This window comes from Megascapheus bottae, chromosome 15 (genome assembly GCF_031878675.1).
Source record: "Megascapheus bottae isolate mThoBot1 chromosome 15, mThoBot2.hap1, whole genome shotgun sequence".
Taxonomy (NCBI): Eukaryota; Metazoa; Chordata; class Mammalia; order Rodentia; family Geomyidae; genus Megascapheus; species Megascapheus bottae.
In genome coordinates this window covers 24472853-24493511 of record NC_143523.1, presented here as the reverse complement: position 1 = coordinate 24493511, position 20659 = coordinate 24472853, and the positions used below count along the sequence as shown (strand labels likewise).

The window sequence follows — 20659 nt, the reverse complement described above, 5'->3', positions numbered from 1 at the left end:
CTACTTAATTTCTATTTGGATAAGTTTCCTTAACTTGGATAGGTGATTTGTTATACTCCCTTTCTCTTTTACTTACAAGGAAATGAAGGCATGAAAATCTTAGAAACCTTTCCCTTTTCTAAATGGATGGGCTCCACAGTAATTTATTCCCTGCCTTGCCCACCAGCTCTTTGGACTTGGGCTGTAGAGAAATGCTTTTGTTCCTTCCTCTTGGTTGCAGGTTGGTTCATTCCAGCTCTTTGTTGAAGGCTATAAAGATGCAGATTATTGGCTACGACGTTTTGAAGCAGAACCTCTTCCCGAGAACACTAATCGGCAGCTACTCCTGCAGTTTGAGCGGTTGGTGGTGTTGGACTACATTATTCGCAACACTGGTGAGCAGCTAGGGCTGGTCTCATGCCCTATGCCTGTCAGAAGGTTGAAGGGGACGTGCACATTTTGGGAGAGTCTCAGAGAATGCTTCTCCAGATTAAGCTAGGTCCGTGTGTAGTTACCAGAAATAGTGAGGCCTAGAACCATGACATCTTATTTCTTTCCTAATTTCTAATTTACTGTGATATAGGTGTTTGTGGTTTTCTTTGTATTTATTCCATGAGGTTTTCACAGTACTCCTTGAACTTATAGTTTAATATATTTGAGGATCTGTTTTCTGGATTTTTTTTTTTCTGTCCTAGATCATAAATCTTCAGTTCTTGTAGTTTTGTTAAAATTGTGACTTTCCCAATTTTTGTAGTTGTTTTCAGTAAAAGGATTGGTCTAGGTGCTCAAAATTACCTAGCTTACCACTACTAAAATTGAATATCACTCTGGTTATTTCTGCTAACTTTAAATTTCTGTTCACAGATCGAGGAAATGACAACTGGCTGATTAAATATGACTGTCCTATGGATAGTTCTAGCTCTCGGGTAAGAGGTTAGTTTATATCTTAAAAGGGTGAGAATGAGTGTCCTTATAGGATAGAAACACACAAAACGTTCAGATTTAGTTCACATAAGATCAGAGGAATCTTGGAAGCACAAGGATTTAAATTAACTGTGTCCTACTGATTGATGTTAGAATAGTATGAAGAAAAGAATCAGCTAAGTTTGGAATGTATATACTCTATTCCCTTGAGTTTTACATTGCACAGTAGCATAGAAAAGGCCTGGGAGGCCAGGAGTGTGGCCTAGTGGTAGAGTGCTTGCCCTGGGTTCGATTCCTTAGTATCATGTACACAGAAAAAGCCAGAAATGATGATGTGGCTCAAGTGGTAGAGTGCAAGCCTTGAGAAAGCCCAAGGACAGGGCCCATGACCTGAGTTCAAACCCATGGACTGGCAACACAAAACAAACAAACAAACAAAAAAATGAGGGCCGGGAGCATGGCCTATTGGTAGAGTGCTCGCCTAGCATGCATGAATCCCTGGGTTCAATTCCCTGTAATAACATACTCAGAAAAAAACAGAAGTGGGCAGAGCACTAGTCTTGAGCAAAAGAGTCCAAAAACAGTGCCCAGACCCTGACTGGCAAAAAAATGAAAATAAATAAATAAAACAACCAAAAAGGCCTGGGAAGTACTCTATTAAGTAGATAATAATATCTACACTGTTTTTTTGGTTTTTTGTTTTTTGCCAGTCCTGGGCTTGAGCTCAGGGCCTGAGCACTGTCCTTGGACTTTCTCAAGTCTAGAGCTCTACCACTTGAGCCTCAGCACCACTTCCAGCTTTTTTCTATGTATGTGGTACCAAGGAATCGAACCCGGTCTTCGTGCATGCTAGGCAAGCACTCTACCACTAGGCCAAACTCCTGGCCCTGTTTTTTTTTTTTAAAAAAAAAACAAAAAAAACAAAAAACATGGGGCTTCACAACAGACCACAATTCCACAGAATGAAAGTTTCAGGAAAACTACTCATCTTCATTTCTATTCCCTCATTTCTCTCGTCCTTCACCACTATTTGCCTATTTGCTGTTGCTGTCTACATGTCTTTTTTTTTTTTTTTTAAGTTGTGGCTTAAACTCTGGGCTTGGGTACTGTCCCTGAGTTTTTGGGCTCAAGGCTAGCACATTTCTGGCTCTTTGTGGTTAATTGGAGATAAGGGTCTCATAGACATGCCTGTTTGGGCTGGCTAAACCATGATCCTCAGATCTCAGCCTGCTGAGTAGGATTACAGATGTGACCCACCAACACCCGGCTTGCATGTCTTTTTAAAACAAAATAACAACAGTAAGGGAAAAAGCAACAACAAAAAATCAGGCTAAAGTTTTGCTATAGAGCCCAGGCTAGCCTCATACTTGAAATCCTCTAACCTCAACCTCCTGAGTTCTGGGATTAGAAGTATGCATGCTGGCTCTTGAATACTTTTTAAAATTTATTAAATTTTTTGTTATTATAAAGTTGATCTACAGAGGGGTTACAGTTACATGAGTCAGGTAAAGAGTGCATTTCTTTTTGTGCAATGTCACCCCCTTTTTTGCTCTCTCCCAGTTTTCAATTAATTTTTAAAATTTCTTTTTTGGGGACTGATACTAAGACGTGAACTTAGGGCCTGGCCTGGGCACTGTCCCTTAGCTTTTTTACTCAGGACTGGCACTTGGACTTGAGCAACAGCTCTTTCTGGCTTTTTGGTGGTTAATTGGAGATAAGAATCTCATAGACTTTCCTGCCTTGGCTGATCTCAGCCTCATTAGTATTCTGAGTATTCTGGCTTGAGTATCTTTTTTTTTTTTTTAATTTATTTTTTGCCAGTCCGAGGCTTGAGCTCAGGGCCTGAGCACCATCCGTGAGTTTTTCCTCAAGCTTGAGTCCTACTACTTTAGCCACAGCACCACTTCTGGCTTTTTCTGTGTATGTGGTACTGAATAATTGAACCTGGGTATTCATACAAGCTAGGCAAGTACTCTACCACTAGGCTAAACTCCCAGCCCCGATACAGATTTTTCTTTCTGATTTTCTATTCTCAAGATTCTCACTGCTTTTCACTGGGAAGAATGACTTATACTCTTGTTTTTGTCATTATCCTTAGCAAAGACAGTGGCAAGTCCTGGGGAATTTCAACTTTTCCATAAGAAAGCAACTGTTTCTGGGTGTGGTGGCACACACCTGTAATCACAGCACTCAGCAGACTGAGGCGGGAGGATTGTGAGTTTAAGGCCAGCCTGGGCAGCATTTTGAGACACTGTCTCAACAAAAAGAAAAAGGGGAAAAAAAAGACATTGAGAACCTTGTGCAGACAGGTCAGAGGTGCCACAAATGTGTTAAGTTCAGATAGCAATAGAAAGGACTTAATATGATAACTTCAAATAAGTTATATAAGGATTGCTATCTGTGGGGTGGACAAGATGGGTTGCTTTGCTGCTGCTACTACTACTGTAAAGGGCCTAAGGCAGATGGACTCCCTTAGCAATCTGTCTGTTTGCTTTTCAGGACACAGACTGGGTGGTAGTAAAGGAGCCTGTTATCAAGGTGGCTGCCATAGACAATGGGCTGGCTTTCCCGTTGAAGCATCCTGACTCCTGGAGGGCATGTAAGTCTGAGGGTCTGGCTTTGCTTTTGCTTGGACCCAGATGTCTTATAATAGTACCTCTATGGCAGAATTATTCTATGAATTCATGAACCATTGCAGCTTAGGCCTTAAATACCATGGCTAGTGTATAGCAACTGTTCTATAATGTAAACTATTATATAATTTTATACCATGTATTGTGTATTATTTTATTATATTACTATATATTATTATTCCCCCTATCGGCATATGAGTAATTCGAAATTAGAAGCATAGGGAGTAAGAGGTGTAGCTCAGTAATAGAGTGCTCACCTTGTATGGGTAAAGTCTTTGATACCTAGTGCTGAGAAGGAAGGAAAGGAAAGGAGGAAGGAGGGCAGAAATTATAACAATAAAAATGGGTTTCTCTTCTCCACTTAATGTTCTCATTCTTTTGGGGGTTGTTGTTTTCATATTTTATTGTCTAAGTCTCTCTAGATAAGTTGCCATCAGTGTGTCCTGTCTTTGTTGATAGCCCCTGCTCCATTCTAACTGAGAAGCTTTTGGAAAGATGGAGGAATATAAATAGGAAGTTTTTAGTTCCCCTTTGAGGCACCAGTTTTATTTTCTGGACCATTTCAGTATATTAGTGGTAACTAGATAGGCTTGCATCTTGGGAGGTCATGTCACATCTGGAAAAGAGCTCTGGAATTCTGTTGATCTGGGTTTGAATCAGGATTCCTCTACTATCAGCCATATACCTATAGTTAACAGCACTTCTAAGGTGGATTTTCTTTCTCCCTCCCTCCCTTCCTTCCTCCCTTCCTTCCTTCCTTCCCTCCTTCCTTCCTTCCTTTCTTCTTTCCCTTTTCTCAGGGCCTGAGCACTGTTCTTGGGCTTTCCTTAAGGCTGGAGCTCTACTATTTGAGCCACAGCACCACTTCCAGCTTTTTCTATGTATGTTGTACTGAGGACCCTAACCTGGGTCTTTGTGCATGCTAGGCAAGCACTCTAGTACTAGGCCAAGGATTAAAACCAGGACCTTTCTGCAAAAGATCCCTGAAGTGGACTTGTAGTGCTGTGGGTTTTGTTTGTTTGTTTGTTTGTTTTTTTAATCTTCTATCATATCACAGGGAAGAAGGATAGAAGACAGATGATGGCTGGGACTTTTCCAAAACCAGCTTCACTTTTGGCCTTTCCCCTTTCAGATCCTTTTTACTGGGCCTGGTTACCTCAGGCGAAAATCCCATTTTCTCAAGAGATCAAAGATTTGATTCTTCCAAAGATATCAGACCCTAACTTTGTCAAGGACTTGGAGGAGGATCTTTATGAACTTTTCAAGGTTAGTCCTGGGAACCTCCTACATATAGAAGGAGGCATTTCTAATGTCTCTTTTCTAATTGGTCCTGATTCAGGCCAAGGGGGAATGACCAACACTTGTCTGACCTGAGTTAGCCAGTGAAGTTTAAGATTCCGATACAGGAACAGCAGGACCTGGTTTGGACAGGTTTGGAGAAAAAAAAAAAAAAAGTAGCAGCTATGATGGATTGATCACATTGATCTGTCCTATTGTCAGATGGTTACACTAAGTCCATAGAGCTCTCACTTATAAATGGAATACCGGCGCCCATAGTGAGTTATGGAAAACAAAGAATTTTCTCTCATTGGTAAAAGGGGAAATGCTTTTGGTGCTGGTTGACTTCACTAAGCACATGAGCCTTTTACATAGATTTCTGTATTCAAAATTTCTACTCTGGGGAGAAAATGGGTTCTTGTGAGAATTTCATGTAGATCCTGCTTTTCTTTTGCAGAAAGATCCTGGTTTTGACAGGGGCCAATTCCATAAGCAGATTGCTGTCATGCGAGGACAGGTAAGGACATCCTCCAGGTATCTTCTTAGCATCTCCCTGGGAGGGTTATATACCCACGCTGAGAAGATGTATAAAGCTCGTGTTTTCAATCTGTCAAACATATTTGTGACACTGCCTTAAAACACGCAGGAGAGGGAAGATAGTTGTCCCCAATCTGCTACCCCTTACTTAGTATCTAGTAGCTCTCTGTGCTTATCTCTGTACCTTTTGCTAGATACATTGTTAAGTTAACCAACATTCTTTGCCTCCTCAAGTGGCTCAAGGCAAGCTACATGATTAAGAGGCTCTGGAGTCAGACACCCTAGCAATTATTGTTTATAATAATTCTTGAGAGTTTTAAGTAAAAATTATGTCTGGCACATAGTAAATACTCATATTGCCGGTGGTTATGAAACTGGCTTTTTGTTTTTTTTGCCACTCCTGGGGCTCAAACTCAGGGCCTGCATATTATCCCTGGACACTTTTTGCTCAAGGCTAGTGCTCTGATACTTGGGACACAGCTTTTTCTGTGTATGTGGTTTTGAGGAATTGAACCCAGGACCCTCCCCCCACACCAGTATGTCAAATAAAGAGACACAAAGTATGTGTAGTTAAACAGTCCTAAGTCATAAGTATGGCCTGGTTGAACAAACAAGACAAAAAGAAACGAGAACCTAAACAAAACAAAATTCTTTCTATGACCCACACCAAAAAAAAAAAAATCATGGACTGGGCTAGTTTCAAATTGCCATCCTCAGACCGCAAGCCTCCTCAGTAGGTGAGATTACAGGCATAAGCAGATTCATTAAAAATTTTTTTTCCTGTGGTTGTGGGGCTTGAAATCTGGGCCGGGACACTGTCCCTGAGCTATTCAGCTCAAGACTACTGCCCTACCCTTGAGCCACTGCCCCACTTCTCATTTTGTAGTGGTTAATTGGAGATAAGAGTCTCAAGTTCTTTTGTTCTTTTGTGCCCATTCTTTTGTGCCCCGCTGGCTTTGAAATGACATCATCAGATCTCAGCCTCCTGAGTAGCTAGGATTACAGGCGTGAGCCCCCTCTCCCAGCCCTCATTTGAATTATTATTATTATTTTTTTTTGCCAGTCCTAGCGTTGAGCTCAGGGTCTGAGTACTGTCCTTGGGCTTTCTCAAAGCTAGAGTTCTACCACTTGAGTCACAGCACCACTTCTGGCTTTTTCTATGTATGTGATATTGAGGAATTGAACCTGGGTCTTCATGCATGCTAGGCAAGCACTCTACCACTAGACGAAACTGCTGGCCCCCTCATTTGAAATTTTTTTAATTTTTATTTTTTATTGTCAGGGTAATGTATAGAGGAGTTAAAATTACATTTGCCAGGTAGTAGATACTTCTCACACATTGAGTCATTTGAATAAGGGACCATTTCCCACTTATTTCCTGTTTGTATTCCTACTATTTATAGTTCCATGATTTTCCATTGGTATTCATTTCTTAATTGATTTGTAGAAGAACTCTGACTGCTGTCCTTCCTACAGAGGCCAGACCTGCAAAGCTTTGCTCAGGCCTTTTCCTTACCCTTCTTTTTCCTATTGCAGATCCTAAATCTGACCCAGGCACTGAAAGACAACAAGAGTCCCCTGCATCTTGTCCAGATGCCGCCTGTGATTGTTGAGACAGCTCGTTCCCACCAGCGGTCTGCTAGCGAGTCCTACACACAGAGCTTTCAGAGTCGGAAGCCCTTCTTTTCATGGTGGTAGCCTTAGAGGCAGGCAGAGGAAATCCTGTGTGAGACAGAGCTGGGAGGAAGCCTGGAGACCTAGGTACAAGGAAGCCAGAGAAGTGTGTGGACAGCAGCGCTTTTCAGGGTCCTCCCTCCTGCTCACAGTCTCCCTTTGGGGCTTTCCCACCCACAGGGAGAAGCACAATCAGGGACGAGAGTGCTCCTGGGCCCTTCCCAGTGCTGGGGAGGCTGGAGTTCCAGACAAGGAGTCCAGATGGCTATAGAGGAGCAGTGTCCTTGCCACAGCTCCTGGTGGCAGGTTGGGAAAGTCCCTCCTCCCCTGACACCCTGCTTCATTGCAATTTCCTATTATATTCTGCATCAGAAAGAAAAACAAAACAAAACAGATTTCAATGCTTGTAGCAGAACCCAGTTCCTATCATGTCAGAAGCCTTGAATTCAAAATTTGCACTGACCCAGACATTTGGGTACCTGACAGTTGCTTCCGCCCATGAACCAATCAGAGGACCACTGGGTGGCTCCCCTTGCTGGGACAAACAGAAGCCTCATCTCTCAGTCTTTGCCAAATTTCCCCCTTTTCCTCTTAATCAGTGCAGTACTAGCTCCTTGTGGAAGGCAGCTTTTGCTCTGCCCTCCCAGCAGCTCTGTATGTGATTTACAGACACTCTCTGTTCTCTGCCATGCTGTGGCTTGTTGTTCAAGCAAAGGCAGGAGAGCCTTAGTGTTTTTGTTTTAATTGGGAGTTGGCACTCTGCCTGGGAAGATGATCCACATGGCCTAAGTACTTGCCCGGGGCTGGGAGTGGTCCATGAGTTGACCTACCCCAGCCTGGCTTCCTGAGTCCTAGTCCTCTTCAGATTTGTCTCTGTTGTTTTACATGTATTTTTCCAACTCCTGTGACAGGAGTTCAGTTAGGCTCTGGGGTGGATCCCTGGGAGTATTCTGGAATAAATTGGCTCAAAAGAGGCCAGGATACCAGGTCGTTGGACTTCTTCAATGCTGCTTGTGGTGGTGGAGGCAGCTCGACTTGGGATTCTGCCTCCTAATTGGCAGTTTCCCTTTCCTCCCCGGATTCTGTCCTGGACTTGTTTATTCATGGCTTTTTAAAAAAGCTGAGCCCAAAGGAGAAAGGTCTGCAAACTGTCCCCAGTGCCTGCCCAGCTTAGTGTGCATCTCTTTGCTTCCATGTGTTGTCTCTCTCAGCTGCCGTCCCCCCCCCCCACCTCCGCCAGGTGTTCAAGCCCTTTCTACACCAAAGCAAAGAATGGCCTCAGGAGGGAGTCACCTGTGGCTTAAGGGCAGCTGTGTTCATGCTCTGTGCTGTGGACACCAATGGTTCTTGTACCCTGCGACTAGTCAATCAGCTTTGGAAACAAACTATCTTGAAGGTTTGAAAACAGCCAAAGAAAGGGAGTGAGAGCTGTTGCTATATGTCTCTTCTGCCTGTCCACCTCTCACCATCCAGGAGGCACAGCAGAAATGTCAGCTATCCTGTGATCTGGGCCAGACTGCTTCTCCGTCCATTCTAGTTCAAGATTCAGCTTGTCCTGGGCTTCCACCCAGCTGACAGGAAGTTTGAGCCCTAGATATGCATGCCCTGTGGACAGACACCACTCTGCTGCTTGCCCTTTCCTGACAGTTCCATCCCGCCCACCTGGACCCGGGGAACCAGATTTAGAATAGCTGCCTCCTGACCACACAGGCCAGCAGGAGCCCAGGCGTGCATCACTCATCACAGGCAATGTGTCGCAAACCTGCTGGCAAGGCTCCCACTGGGGTGCTCAGGAGAGCCAGAGGTGCCTGAAGAAGAGCCCAATGCTTCACCAACCTCATCTGCACTGCCCTGCTTCAGACCAGCTCTGATCAGAAGGAAATTGGGTCCAATGTAAGGGGAAGCCACTTCCAGGCCTGGCAGGCAAGAGTGTGGGCTGTCTTTTCTTGGCCTGTCTCTTCTCTCCCTTGAAGCCTGTACTCAGGTTGCCTTGAATGTGGACTTTGGGAGGGTTAGAGGCCCAGAGTGCCTGGGCAGGCTTCTGGGTGACACTTCTAGAACAGCTGTCCTGCCCACCTGCCTGCCCCCTTCTTTGGCAGTGGAGGTTGGGCTGTGTACTGCTGCTGCCCCCTATTGGTCTTCTAATGCACTGTAGAAATTGTATGTAATATATTTAAATCAATGCAAATGTATGAATAACAAATCAAGTTCTGACCTTTTTGGCTGGTTTTCTTTGGGGGCGGGAAGACAAGGTAGAGTGCAGTTTTAAGAATGAGCTTTGTTTCTACAGAGTCATGGAGACTCCTGAAGTTACTTTTCCCTAGTAGAGGAAGGTACAAGTCTCAGTGCTCTGACCAGCAAAGTGTTTTCATAACTCATTTCAGAGCCTGACCTGAGTCTATATTGACATAATACTATTGCTAATCATACATAGCCCTTAGTGTATTTGTTGTAGAAATGTTTCTCTCCTTTATGAGATTCCCCCCCCCCCCCCATAAGGACTGCATAGTATTTGCTCTGCCTGCTTCCTGGCAAGTGTGAGTTCCTGAATTCACACCCCAGGACTATCAAAAACATCTTATCCCAAGAGGTAAGAGGGCAGATTTTCTTAGTCACTAGAAAGCAGCCTTGCCCTTTGTGTGCATCATTGCCTTGCTGAACCCTGGCTCCTTTAAATGAGGATTGGGGGGGGCCTGTGGTGGAGTGCTCGCCTAGCATGCACGAAGACCCAGGTTCGATTCCTCGGTACTACATACACAGAAAAAGCCAGAAGTGGTGCTGTGGTTCAAGTGGCAGAGCTCTAGTTTTGAGCAAAAAGTGTCCAAGGACAGTGCCCAGGCCCTGAGCTCAAGCCCAGGACTGCCTCCCCCCCCCAAAAAAATAAGAGGAATGGATAATCAAACAGGTAGGATGTGAGGGAGGGGGGAAGAATGCCAATGAGCACTCAGTCTGTTGCTTGTGAGGTGGAGCTGGAACAGTAGGAAAAAGCCTTCCCCTTAAGGTTTCTAGGCTGTGGGATATATAGGACAGTGCCGGCACATAATGATTCATCTCAAGTCTCCCTGTGATGAAGCCATCTGACGAGCTGGTGTTCCCTGTCTTTTGCAGACTCAACTCTGAGCCAGTGCCTGTTGTGTGAAGCCAGCTATCACAGCTGTCCCCCTACCTTTTCCTATGTATCAGACTAGAGATCCTCCCACCTGTCTTCTGAACCCAGCAGCCTCTGGAAGAGAAAGCTAAAGCACAGGGGCTCTAGGATATGGTGGGGGAGAAAGTAGAAGCTTGCTCCAATTAGCCTTCTTGGGGAACTGCCACATCTCTCCCTCTATTTCATGACAGACTCACACAGTTTTGATGCAAATGTTTTATTTGCTAATTAAGCCATGGTTTCCTTGTGTTGCTCTGATTGCAGCCTATTGGACTACAGCAACAATAGTAGCTGGCACATTAGTGACAGAAATGTGAGAGGCTGCAAGGAGTGCTGGACTCCTGGGGGAATATCCTGCAGCCCTGTTACAGTGTTAGATCAGGACAGGCTGAAGCAGGAGCAGTTCTGATGTCTCCTTACTCAGGTGCCAGTGGATCTCACAAGATACAGAGTCCAGTGGACTTTTCAGAGCTGAGCAGGTGGTGGCTACCTGCTTCCTTTACCCAGGAAGGGCTTCTTGCCTCAGGTCTCCCTTCTTCACCTCTTAAGGCCTTTGGGAACAAGTTCCTGTGACTCCTGTGAAGGATGCTGCCATTCCTGGCTCCTCTCAGTGATCAGTGTCTGATCTGGTGGAGGTAGCCTGTGGGGTCTGCCTTCTTCCAGTTCTGGTAGATCCTGGTGCTTGTTCTCTGGGACTTGCCAAACTGCCCACTGGATGTTGACTCAGTAGACGTGCTGTGTGGGCTGGCCAATGGAGGGCGTGGCTCTGGAACTCTGCTGGAAGTAAGTGTATGATAAGCCAACATCAACAGTAAGAACAGGATAGAGGCGTATATCTTAGCGTGTCCTCATAGTTGAGTATAAAACACTGTTCATAGCAAAGTGAGCCAGGGCTCTGGTCTCATATCTGCCCTCTGAGAAATGTCTGACAAGGTAGGCTTCCAGATTTTCGTTATGAAGAGTGCTGGTCTGGCTCGTGACTGTAATCTTAGCGACTTGCAAAGTGGAGATTAGGAGGATCACAGTTTGAAGCCAACCAGAATGAGAAAGTTCACGAGGCCCCCATCTCAATAACTGGGCATGGGGGCCATGAGCATGGCCTAGTGAAAAGTGCTCACCTAGCATGCATGAAGCCCTAAGTTCAATTCCTCTGTACCACATACATTTAAAAAAGAAAAGAAACAAAAAAAGGCTTGGGAATGGTGCTGTAGCTCAAGTGGTAGAGTGCTAGCCTTGAGAAAGCCCAATGACAGTGCCTTGAGCTCAAGGCACCAGGCTACCATAAAAAAAGAGAAAAGCTCAATAACTGGGCTTGGTTGTATGTACCTGTCATTGCAGCTTCATGGAAAATACAAATAGGAAGATGGTGTTGAGCCTGGCAAAAGTGAGACCCTAATAAAAACTGATAGCCAAATGAGCTGGGGACATGCTTCATGCTTAAAGCTGGGAGCTAAAATCTGCCAAGTAAGCTCAAGATTCTGAGTTCAAGCCCCAAAACCCTAGTGTAGATCAACGAATGGGGGGCTCAACTTGCTTTTACCTTTATCTTGTGCTCATTAGAAAGTAACACTAGGGTTTGTTTGACAGTAGTAGGCTTGAACTCAGGGTCTGGGTGCTGTCCCTGAGTTCTGTCTCAAGGCTAGCACCTCACCACTTTGAGCCACAGCTCCGCTTCCTGTTTTCTGGTGATTAATTGTAGATACAAGTCTCAGGGACTTTCCCTCCTGCTTGGGCTGGTTTGAATGGCAATCCTCAGATCATCTCAGCCCCCTGAGAAGCTGGGATTACAGGTGTGAGCCACCATGGCCCAGCTGACACTAAGATTTTAGGAGTGATTACTAATACCTGCCATTCATGTAAGCAGCAAAGCCGACTTGGCATCTTGGACCTGATGACCCATTCGTGTCTCATATGTGAAGGGAAATGAGGGGGAATGAAGCCCAGACGGGCGCTGGTCAAGGTCATAGGCCAGGTGTGTGGCATCCCTGGAGCTTGCTGCTCCTGGGCAAAGATGGATGACTGGTGAGATGCTACCTTAAGGTATGGTTTCTACAACTTACAACCTGTGGTGCTTCTGCAATATATTTCTCTGTTGTTGTAGTCTCTTGTGTCCCCAGACTTAAGGTTTTAACCAGCTTCTGAAGATTACCTGTTCTATAGGGAAACAATTCTTTTTCTTCCAAACAGCTCTCCCTCCTAGAGGAGAAATGTCATAAAGTATAGTAGTACTGCTAGAACCAGGTACCTCGTCCTATGGGAGTGAAAGAGTCATATGACTCTTCCCATTAGAATTTGAGTTGTATCACTCTAGCACCAAAAAAGCAGGCTTTTAGGTAGAACCAAATGGGGGCACTATGGGTCCTTCTAGCAATCCCAATAGTAAGCACTTTCCAGTGACACCAAGATACCAGTTCCAGGTCACATACCCCAGGCATCATTACTGCTCTTTCCTCAGCCCCTCCATCCCAGGCACCCACCTGAGCCGGCTGCAGTGGTGAAGTGAGTGGCCCAGTACATTCTGCTTTGGGGTCCTCTTCCTGCGTAGCCTCCTCAGGGCCTCTGCTATCCGGTGGTCCCCGGCACACTCCCAGACGATCTGAGCCCGCTCCTTGGCCAGCTGGTCCCCGCTGCGCTGAAACAGGCTCTGGATTTGCAGTAGCCCAGCATCCTGGAAGATGTTGGCACATGCCTGCTTGCGGCCCCGGGCCTCAGCTGGGGCCTGCCAAGGGATTGGCTCGCTTACCACAGAGGCTGGGGTACCCATTGTGGGTGCTGTGAGGACAAAAACCATGCAAACATCAGTATTGAGCAAGCCTTTACGAAAGCTTCAGTCCTATGTGATGCAAAGTTCTTTCCCAGGATTCAAACTATAGTAAGGGTCTTGCCTTGGAACCATGTTAGATTCTCAGCAAAACTTTAAAGTGCTTATATCAGATACCTGGCTTTTTTTGTTTTGTTTTGTTTTTTTGCCAGTCCTGGGCTTGAGCTCAGGGCCTGAGCACTGTCCTTGGGCTTTCTCAAGGCTAGAGCTCTACCACTTGAGCCTCAGCACCACTTCCGGCTTTTTTCTATGTATGTGGTACCGAGGAATCGAACCCGGGTCTTCATGCATGCTAGGCAAGCACTTTAAGCACTAGGCCAAACTCCCGGCCCTGATACCTGGCTTTTTTATTTTATTTTGTTCATAGCAAATGAATTGCTGCTTGCTCCCCTTTTACAGACCAGGTGCCACTGGGGTTAAATGACTTGCTATGTTACAAAGTGCTCTTCAGTCCATGGGACCACAAATCTACTGAGTGCTAAGCATGTGCCAATGTAAGAGCTTTCTCCATAGAAGCTCAGGGAAATGTGCTAAGCAGAGCAATCCTGTGAGGTAGGTTCTTTTGGGGATCAGCCGTTACATTATCCACAGTGTGACACTGGCCCAGTGGCCCTCCATGCCCTAACTGCTGGTACTAGGATACTTTGTGGGAGTAAGGCAAAGACCGAAATGACTAAAGCTGTGCACAATGATCTGTCAGAGATTGGCTTTCTCACCCCCAAATACTTGGGATTTTAGGGATTTTGTAGTTTTCTGCTGTTGGGACTTACTGTACACACATATAATGAAATATTTTGAGAACAAGACCAAGTCTAAACACAGTTTATGTTTTCTATATGCCCTATATTCACAGCCTGCAGATAATTTATACTTCTTTTTTTCTTCCCCAGTCCTGGGGACTGAACTCTGGGCCTGAGCACCGCCCTTTGTCTTTCTTCAAGGTTAGTGCTCTACCATCTGAGCCACAGCACCACTTCCAGCTTTTCTATGTATGTGGTACTGAGGAATTGAACTCGGGTCTTCATGCAAGCACTCTACCACTAGGCCAAACTCCCAGCGCCTTTATACAGTATTTTAAATCATCTTGTATGTGAAAGTCTAATGGCGTGGAATTTTCCACTTGTGGGGTCATGTCTACATTCAAAAACTTTGGATTTTGGAGCATGCTGGACTTCATATTTTCCAAGTAGAAATGTTCAACCTGAATGCATTTTTCAATTTATTCAGCCTCTCTAAGCCTGTTTCCTTAAATGTAGAATGGAGATCAGCAGAAAAATGGTAAGTATTAAAAATGCGCCTGGTGTGGTATAGCCAACTGTTAGAAATACAGAATTCTCCAGTGTCAGAAATGAATCAACAGGCAAGAGATAGAAGAGACTTTGTCAAGGCAATTTACTCTTTTTTTTTTTTCTGTCAGTTGCACTACTCGAACTCAGGGCTTGGACACTGTGAGCCTCTTTGTGCGCAAGGCTAGCACTAAACCATTTGAGCCCACCACACCACTTCCGGCTTTTTCTGTGTATCTGGTACTGAGGCCACACCCCTGGCTTGCTACTTTTGAGGGGTTACTTGGAGATAAAAAGCCTCATGGGGACTATTCCGCCCAGGCTGGCTTCGAACCACAATCCTCAGATCTCAGCCTCCTGAGAAGCTAGGATTACAGGTATGAAACAAGGCGATTTACTTTTGTGCCAAAGGGAATGTGCAATACCGTTTCTCTATGCAGAGCTAGGCAGGCACACGATGAGGCAGAGCAGTTTGCTAGGTTTTTATCCTATTCCAAACTGCCCATCCTCCTTGTCAAGTAGTTAGGCTCAGCTACCAAGATTAAAAAGGGAGCTATTCTTTAATTTTTTCAAAGGTTTACAGTTTGTTTTTTCCCATCACAGCTGGATGGGAATGGGACTGGAAACAAGGTGGATGGCAGGTAAAGATTTATCTCCCTAATAGGATTAACTGGTCACAAGCAGCACACCTGTTAATTTATTCTTTTAACTATTTCAAGACAAGATTCATAGTCCTTACATGGTTGCTGGTCACAAACAGATTAATAGTTACAATCGAAGTAAACAAGCAAATCCTGGGAAATACCAACACCCCCCCCCCCCAAAGAATACCAAAACATAAGACAGAGACACTTTAGTTTGACAGAAAAGATTGTTCTTTCTCCACACCAGATAAGCAAAGTAAATGCAAATATCCACCTTTTTAGGCCTCCCTGGCTGTTGTACTTGTGTCAGGGGGTTGATGTGGACCTTACATTTCCCTCGAATTGCATGGCCAGGGTCAGCTGAGGGCAGGTCTCTGTTTCCTCCCTCCCTCTATCACCCCATCCCTAATGGAGAAGGACAGAGTTAGGCTCATTCACAGAATCGGAGGAGGTACCTGGCCACCAAAGAGGGCAAAGGAAAGTTAAATGTATTTATGTACTTGCTGGAAAAGAAGACAGTTCAGGAGCCATATAAATAAAAGCATTTCCAGAACCCTTTGCTCAACCCACTTGCAGAAGCAACCCTCCCCCTGGCCTAACTTGCCATTTGTTCTTTTGTTCCCTGGAGAGTTTGAGTCATCTCTCCACCCCATTCAGACCCCTCCTAGAATCATCCCCTTTTGCCCTGGCTTTCCTTCGACCTCCCCTCACAACCACCTTCATTATTCCAGTAGTTTCCACAGTCAGCCCTGTCCCAGTTTCTGTCATAGGAACCCACGCTCTTTTCGAAAGATTTAATGTCGAAAATAAACCTGCAGAAGACATCTAGATGATACGTTAACTTCCCAAGCATTGTATACTTCACCTGGAAAATCGGACTGTAACTATCTGCCTTTAGGAATTACTGTGGGAATCCACTTAAAACCTAGTATGCGTGGTAAGTAAGCCCTACTCCCAGAGTTCCTAGTATAAATATTCTATAACCAAAAGGCAACATTAACCAAGGAGCACTTTCAGGCTGATAGGAAGAAACAGAAGCCATAGAACTATGGGGTCTTGGTTCTGTTGTTTATTTGGCATTTCAGTAGTGGGCTTGAACTCAGAGCCTGGGTGCTGTCCCTTAGTGTCTTCTGTTCTCCCGCTCTATCCCCCTTTCACTCAAGACTAGTGCTCTACCACTGGAACCAAAACTCCAATTCTGAACTTTTGCTGATTACTTGGAGATAAATGTCTCAGACTTTCTCTGCCTGGGCTGGCTTCAAACTGTGACCCTTAGATCTCAGCCTCTTGAATAGCTAGCATTAAATTATTCCCCATCCACTGGGCTGCCATGGCAGCCACACAGCTCACCATCTGTCTTCCCATTTCTCTAACTCACAAAAGGCAAATCCTGACAACTAAAAGCAAAGGAACAGTAAATTATCCCACAGGGTGGAGTTGTGGAATTTATTTTCATCTGTTCACTAGGGTGGCAGTTAGTTCCTCCCCTGGCCTTGAACCAGTGGTACATGTTGGAGGAAAAACGCTAGCTTCCGCAAAGGAATCCTAGAAGTACCCTGAGCACTGGCTTAGGAATCAGAAGACAGGATTCCAGCCCTGGTCCCGCCACTCACTGACTGGCAGCTCCAGCTAATCCATATCACCTCTGTAGGCAAGTTTCCCCCTTGCTGATGTGAAAACAGGCTGTGATGGTCTGAGAGCTTGCCTGGTGTGGAGAATCAACATACATATGGCAGGAAAACAAGCATAAACCTTGTCTCCCCCTCCCCTCCCTAGGAGCCATCTGTCTGGATAGATGCCAACCAAGTCAGAAGCCAGGAGCTTCTCAAAGAGGTTTGTGGGGTCAGGATCTGGTCAGTCACCCCACTTTAAAATACCCTAGTGATCAAGCACAAGATAGACTCCTCCGTTGGCTTAGAAGAGATGATGTCCCTTCACTGTGACCTAGGCAATCTCCCCCATCCCTAGGAAACGAATGGCAACAAAGATCAGCAGGACGGCAGCAGCTGTCTTGAGAGAGAAATGTCTGGGGGCCTGACTTTACAGAGAGTCCCAGCAACCGTTGCAGTGCTGCATGGCCTTCACTGGGCAACCTCTGGTTAGCCAAGTTCCAAACAAAACGATCTGGGAGAGGATGAGCCTCCAGCCTCAATTACACACCCTGGGAGAAGGATGGACACCTCCAGATCTGAGGGACTGTCCCCCTGGGATTCAGATGGCAAGCTATGAAAGCAGATTCCAGGTAGGGTTAAAACTGGGAAAATTGGTGAAATGGTAATTGGAACACTTTTATTATCAGAAGAAACCTTTTTGGTCTCATTCATTGTGTTGACTAGTTACTTTCCCTCTAAATTCCCGGATGAGACATTAATCCAGGAAGGTCAGTATATACTTGAACAATGGCACTCTTTAAAATTGGAAAAAAACCACAAGATTACAAATGTATTTTTCATTTCAGAGTTGCCACAAAAGAAGATAAGCATGCCCACAAATGAGCTAAAGTCTCATTGCAAAATCCTTCAGTTTGTCATAGACTGGGTTAAAAGTAAATGCCCAAAGACTATCAAATGTTGAAAGGTCAAAGTTCTACATGTTTTGAATCAGGCAATAAATAAAGAACTGTAGTGCTCTGACAAATAAGTATATTTAAAAAGTGACTCTCCCAAGCCAGGCGCAGTAGCTCACACCTATAATCCTAGCTACTTAGGAGGCTGTGATCTAAGAATCAAGGTTCAAAGCCAGCTTGGGCACAAAAGGACCTGAGACTCTTGTCTCTAATTAACCTCTAGAAAATGGGAAGTGGGCCTTGGCTCAAGGGCAGGGTGGTAGCCTTGAACTGAAGAGCTCTGGGACCCTGCCCAGGCCCAGGGGTAGGGTGGTAGCCTTGAGCTGAAGAGCTCAGGGACCGTGCCCAGGCCAAGTTCAAGCCCCATGATCCCCCCTTCCCCCCTGGCAAAAAAAAATTGACTCTCCCAAAGTGGAGTGCCTATGGCTCACGCTTGTAATCTTAGCTACACTGGAAGCTGAGATCTGAGAATTCAGGTTCAAGGGTAGTCTGGATTAAAAAAAAAAGTGCATGAGCTTTTATCTCCAATTAACCAGCAAAAGTCTGGAAGTAGAGGTGTGGCTTGAGTAATAGAGCATCAGTCTTGAGTGAAAAAGCTGAGGGATAGTGGCCATGTCATGAGTTCAAACCCTAGCATTGGTGCATATGCCCGTGCGCGCGCACACACACACACACACACACACACAACTCACCCAACAATTGGTCTGCAAAATATAAATATGGTGCATAATTAAGTGTTCTTATAACATGAAGTCAGGCAGACAACTATCATCTTACAGAGGTTTTGGGGAGGCACAAGTTGCCACAGAAGTGGAAAACAACTGGGTGTGCTGGGAAACTCTTAGTTCCTACTCTGCTTGTCCCTTTTGAATAGTCCCAGTAATGGCAATAAAATTTACAATCAGAGGCCAAGGGCCTCTCAGAAAAATAACTGGAGGCCCTGGTCCAAAGCCCATATCAACACTGGCATTCAGCTGTGTACATACATGGCACTGGACAACAGCCAAAGCCCTCAAGTAGGAAAACCAATGTGAACTCCAGCAAATGAAAGAAACTGGGCCCTTCCTCCAGACCCATTCTTAAACAGGACCCGGAAAAAAACTGGGTCAAGGAGTTACTCTTTTTAAGTGTTCAAGAACCCTGAATTCTAGTCATGCAGCGGATAACTGGGTAACCTTGGATAGGTCAAGTTTTCCTGCTTGCTCTGCTTTAAAATGGTGAGATTTTTAATGGAGATGAAGTAGGTGAGAGGGTTAATCCTAGTTCCTGGCATTCAACACATCTTCCATATATTGATTATATCTTGTTTGAATGAATCAGGCAAGGAGAAGGCTGTTAACAGGACCATAGAATTATGGTCATTTCCATCATTACCACCATCAAACTCCTTCCAGAAAGGCCTTCACTCTTAGAAGAAGGCAAAGGGAGATAGATTCATTTGAGTACTTGAAAATCATAGCAAGCCTACCAACTCAAGAGGCTGAAATCTGATGGATGTAGTCTAAAGCCAGCCTTGAGAGGAAGTCTATGAGACTCTTATCTCCAATTAACCATCAAAAAGCTGAAAGTGAAGCTGTGGCTCAAGTGGTAGAGTGTCAGCCTTGAGGGAAAACGCTAAGGGACAGGACCTTGACCCTGAATTCAATCCCAGTATACACCCCCCCACACACACACAGAGTCATCGCTGTATTATCATCCTCAACATGGTTTTTAAATTCAGGGCTTCAGGCTTAGTAGGTGAGAACTGCACTTGAGATATGCCCCCGCCCTTTTCTGCTGTTTTCCAGATCCAGTCTCCCACTTTTTGCCCAGGCTTGCCTGGAACTTAGAACCTCCTATTTCTCTAGAGTATCCGTAATTACAGATGTGCACTGCTGCACTATGAAGACACACTCAGAACAGAGCACTTCCACAGAGACTTTTTAGTTCTCACAGGAGGTGGCATCATCAGACACCTCATGAGGAGACAGTTATTGTGAAATTCATTCTACAGATAAGAAAGATGAGCTAATGAAGATTAAGTAACTTGCTCCACAAGTCTCACAGCTAGTAGGGTGACAGAAGCTGGAATATATGGATCAAGTGGTCTGATCCTGGCACTTACGCTCTCAACCCTTGTTATTTTTGTTCCTGCCAGGTAGCTCAGAAGATGTTTAGGGGAAAGAAGGGCCCAAAAGGTTCTGACACCTCGAGGAGCCTGTTATCTGCTTCTGCGGATTTCGGAAGTCGCCGGAGATCCAAAGGCAAGGACTCCCAAGCCAGCCTCGGTGCCCTCAGCAGTGCACCGCTGGATGGTAGGTTCGGCGGTGCGCCACTCTGGAGGGCAGCTCGCACAGACCTCAGATCGGGCGGAGGCAAGCAAAGACCTGCCCACCCCAACCTCCCCACGGCTTTTCGAAAGGGCGGGTGCAGAGCTGGCAAGGGCCGGGCGCAGTCACAAGCAGGACAAGAGCTGGGGAAAAGGTATACGGGCCTAGATCACATGGCGACACCCCCGGCGCGGTGTCCGTGCCCTCCCCACCCCCAACCTCCGCTGGGCTCACGTGTGAATCCCGGTAAAACAATGGATCCCTAAATGTATCGAGCGGTATTCCACCCGGCAGCACCCAGGCGGCTCCCGGCGCAGCACCGAGCCGGCCCTCTGATCCACGTACCTGGTTGCCCTAGGCGTACCTTTCGCAGCCCAAAGCTGACGAGGGCCACCTGGATCTCAGCCACGGTTCCCTGGGAGAAAGTGCCGGCGAGCCGCTGAACTGCCAATCTTCGGCCCCAGCTAGGCTAGCTAGCTAGCTCCGAAGCCAGCCTTCCAAACTCGAACGCGCAGATCCTGAGGGCCAATCAGCGGCCGCAACTGGGGAGGGGCGTGTCCTTCCCTCCCTCCCGCCTCCAAAATCCTCCGCGGAGACACGCTGCGTCCAATCAACGGCGGAACAGCCACGAGGGGGGCGTGTCCTCGCGGGCCCTTCCGCCCGCCCCGCCGCGCTCGCTCCGCCCTCGGGGGGGGAGCCCCCTTCATTGACGTCAGTCCCCGGGGCTTGCGTCGTTATGCTGGCGCGAAGGCGGGGCGGGGCCGCATTCTTGCCCCCGGGCGCGGCGACCGCCAGCCCAGCTGGGTACACGTGACGGTTGGGTGCCGCTACTCCCGACCTTAATCCGGTGAAAGCGACGC

The 20659-nt window shown here is 46.1% G+C and overlaps 2 protein-coding genes across 4 annotated transcripts in view; one reads left to right on the top strand and one right to left on the bottom strand.

Annotated features, from left to right (window-relative positions):
* Pi4k2a (phosphatidylinositol 4-kinase type 2 alpha) overlaps positions 1 to 9239 on the top strand; it is a 29366-nt gene extending 20127 nt beyond the window's left edge. The window contains exons 4-9 of the mRNA XM_090346125.1: positions 221 to 374; positions 844 to 905; positions 3403 to 3502; positions 4669 to 4802; positions 5272 to 5331; positions 6888 to 9239. Coding sequence (XP_090202251.1) covers positions 221 to 374; positions 844 to 905; positions 3403 to 3502; positions 4669 to 4802; positions 5272 to 5331; positions 6888 to 7049 — 672 coding nt within the window. The 3' untranslated portion in view covers positions 7050 to 9239. The remainder of the gene's footprint in view (positions 1 to 220; positions 375 to 843; positions 906 to 3402; positions 3503 to 4668; positions 4803 to 5271; positions 5332 to 6887) is intronic.
* Positions 9240 to 10374: 1135 nt separating this feature from the next.
* Positions 10375 to 20294, bottom strand: Avpi1 (arginine vasopressin induced 1). 3 transcript variants are annotated; one of them, XM_090346122.1, is made up of 3 exons: positions 20145 to 20294; positions 12651 to 12945; positions 10375 to 10950 (listed from the first exon to the last, which is right to left on the bottom strand). In XM_090346122.1, the coding sequence occupies exons 2-3, from the start codon at positions 12935 to 12937 to the stop codon at positions 10788 to 10790; spliced, it is 450 nt and encodes a 149-aa protein (XP_090202248.1). In that variant the 5' UTR covers positions 12938 to 12945; positions 20145 to 20294; the 3' UTR covers positions 10375 to 10787. The 3 variants fall into 3 exon arrangements, with proteins under 3 accessions (XP_090202248.1, XP_090202250.1, XP_090202249.1); XM_090346124.1 differs by having other exon boundaries at positions 10375 to 10947; XM_090346123.1 differs by having other exon boundaries at positions 20164 to 20294.
* Positions 20295 to 20659: the final 365 nt, after the last annotated feature.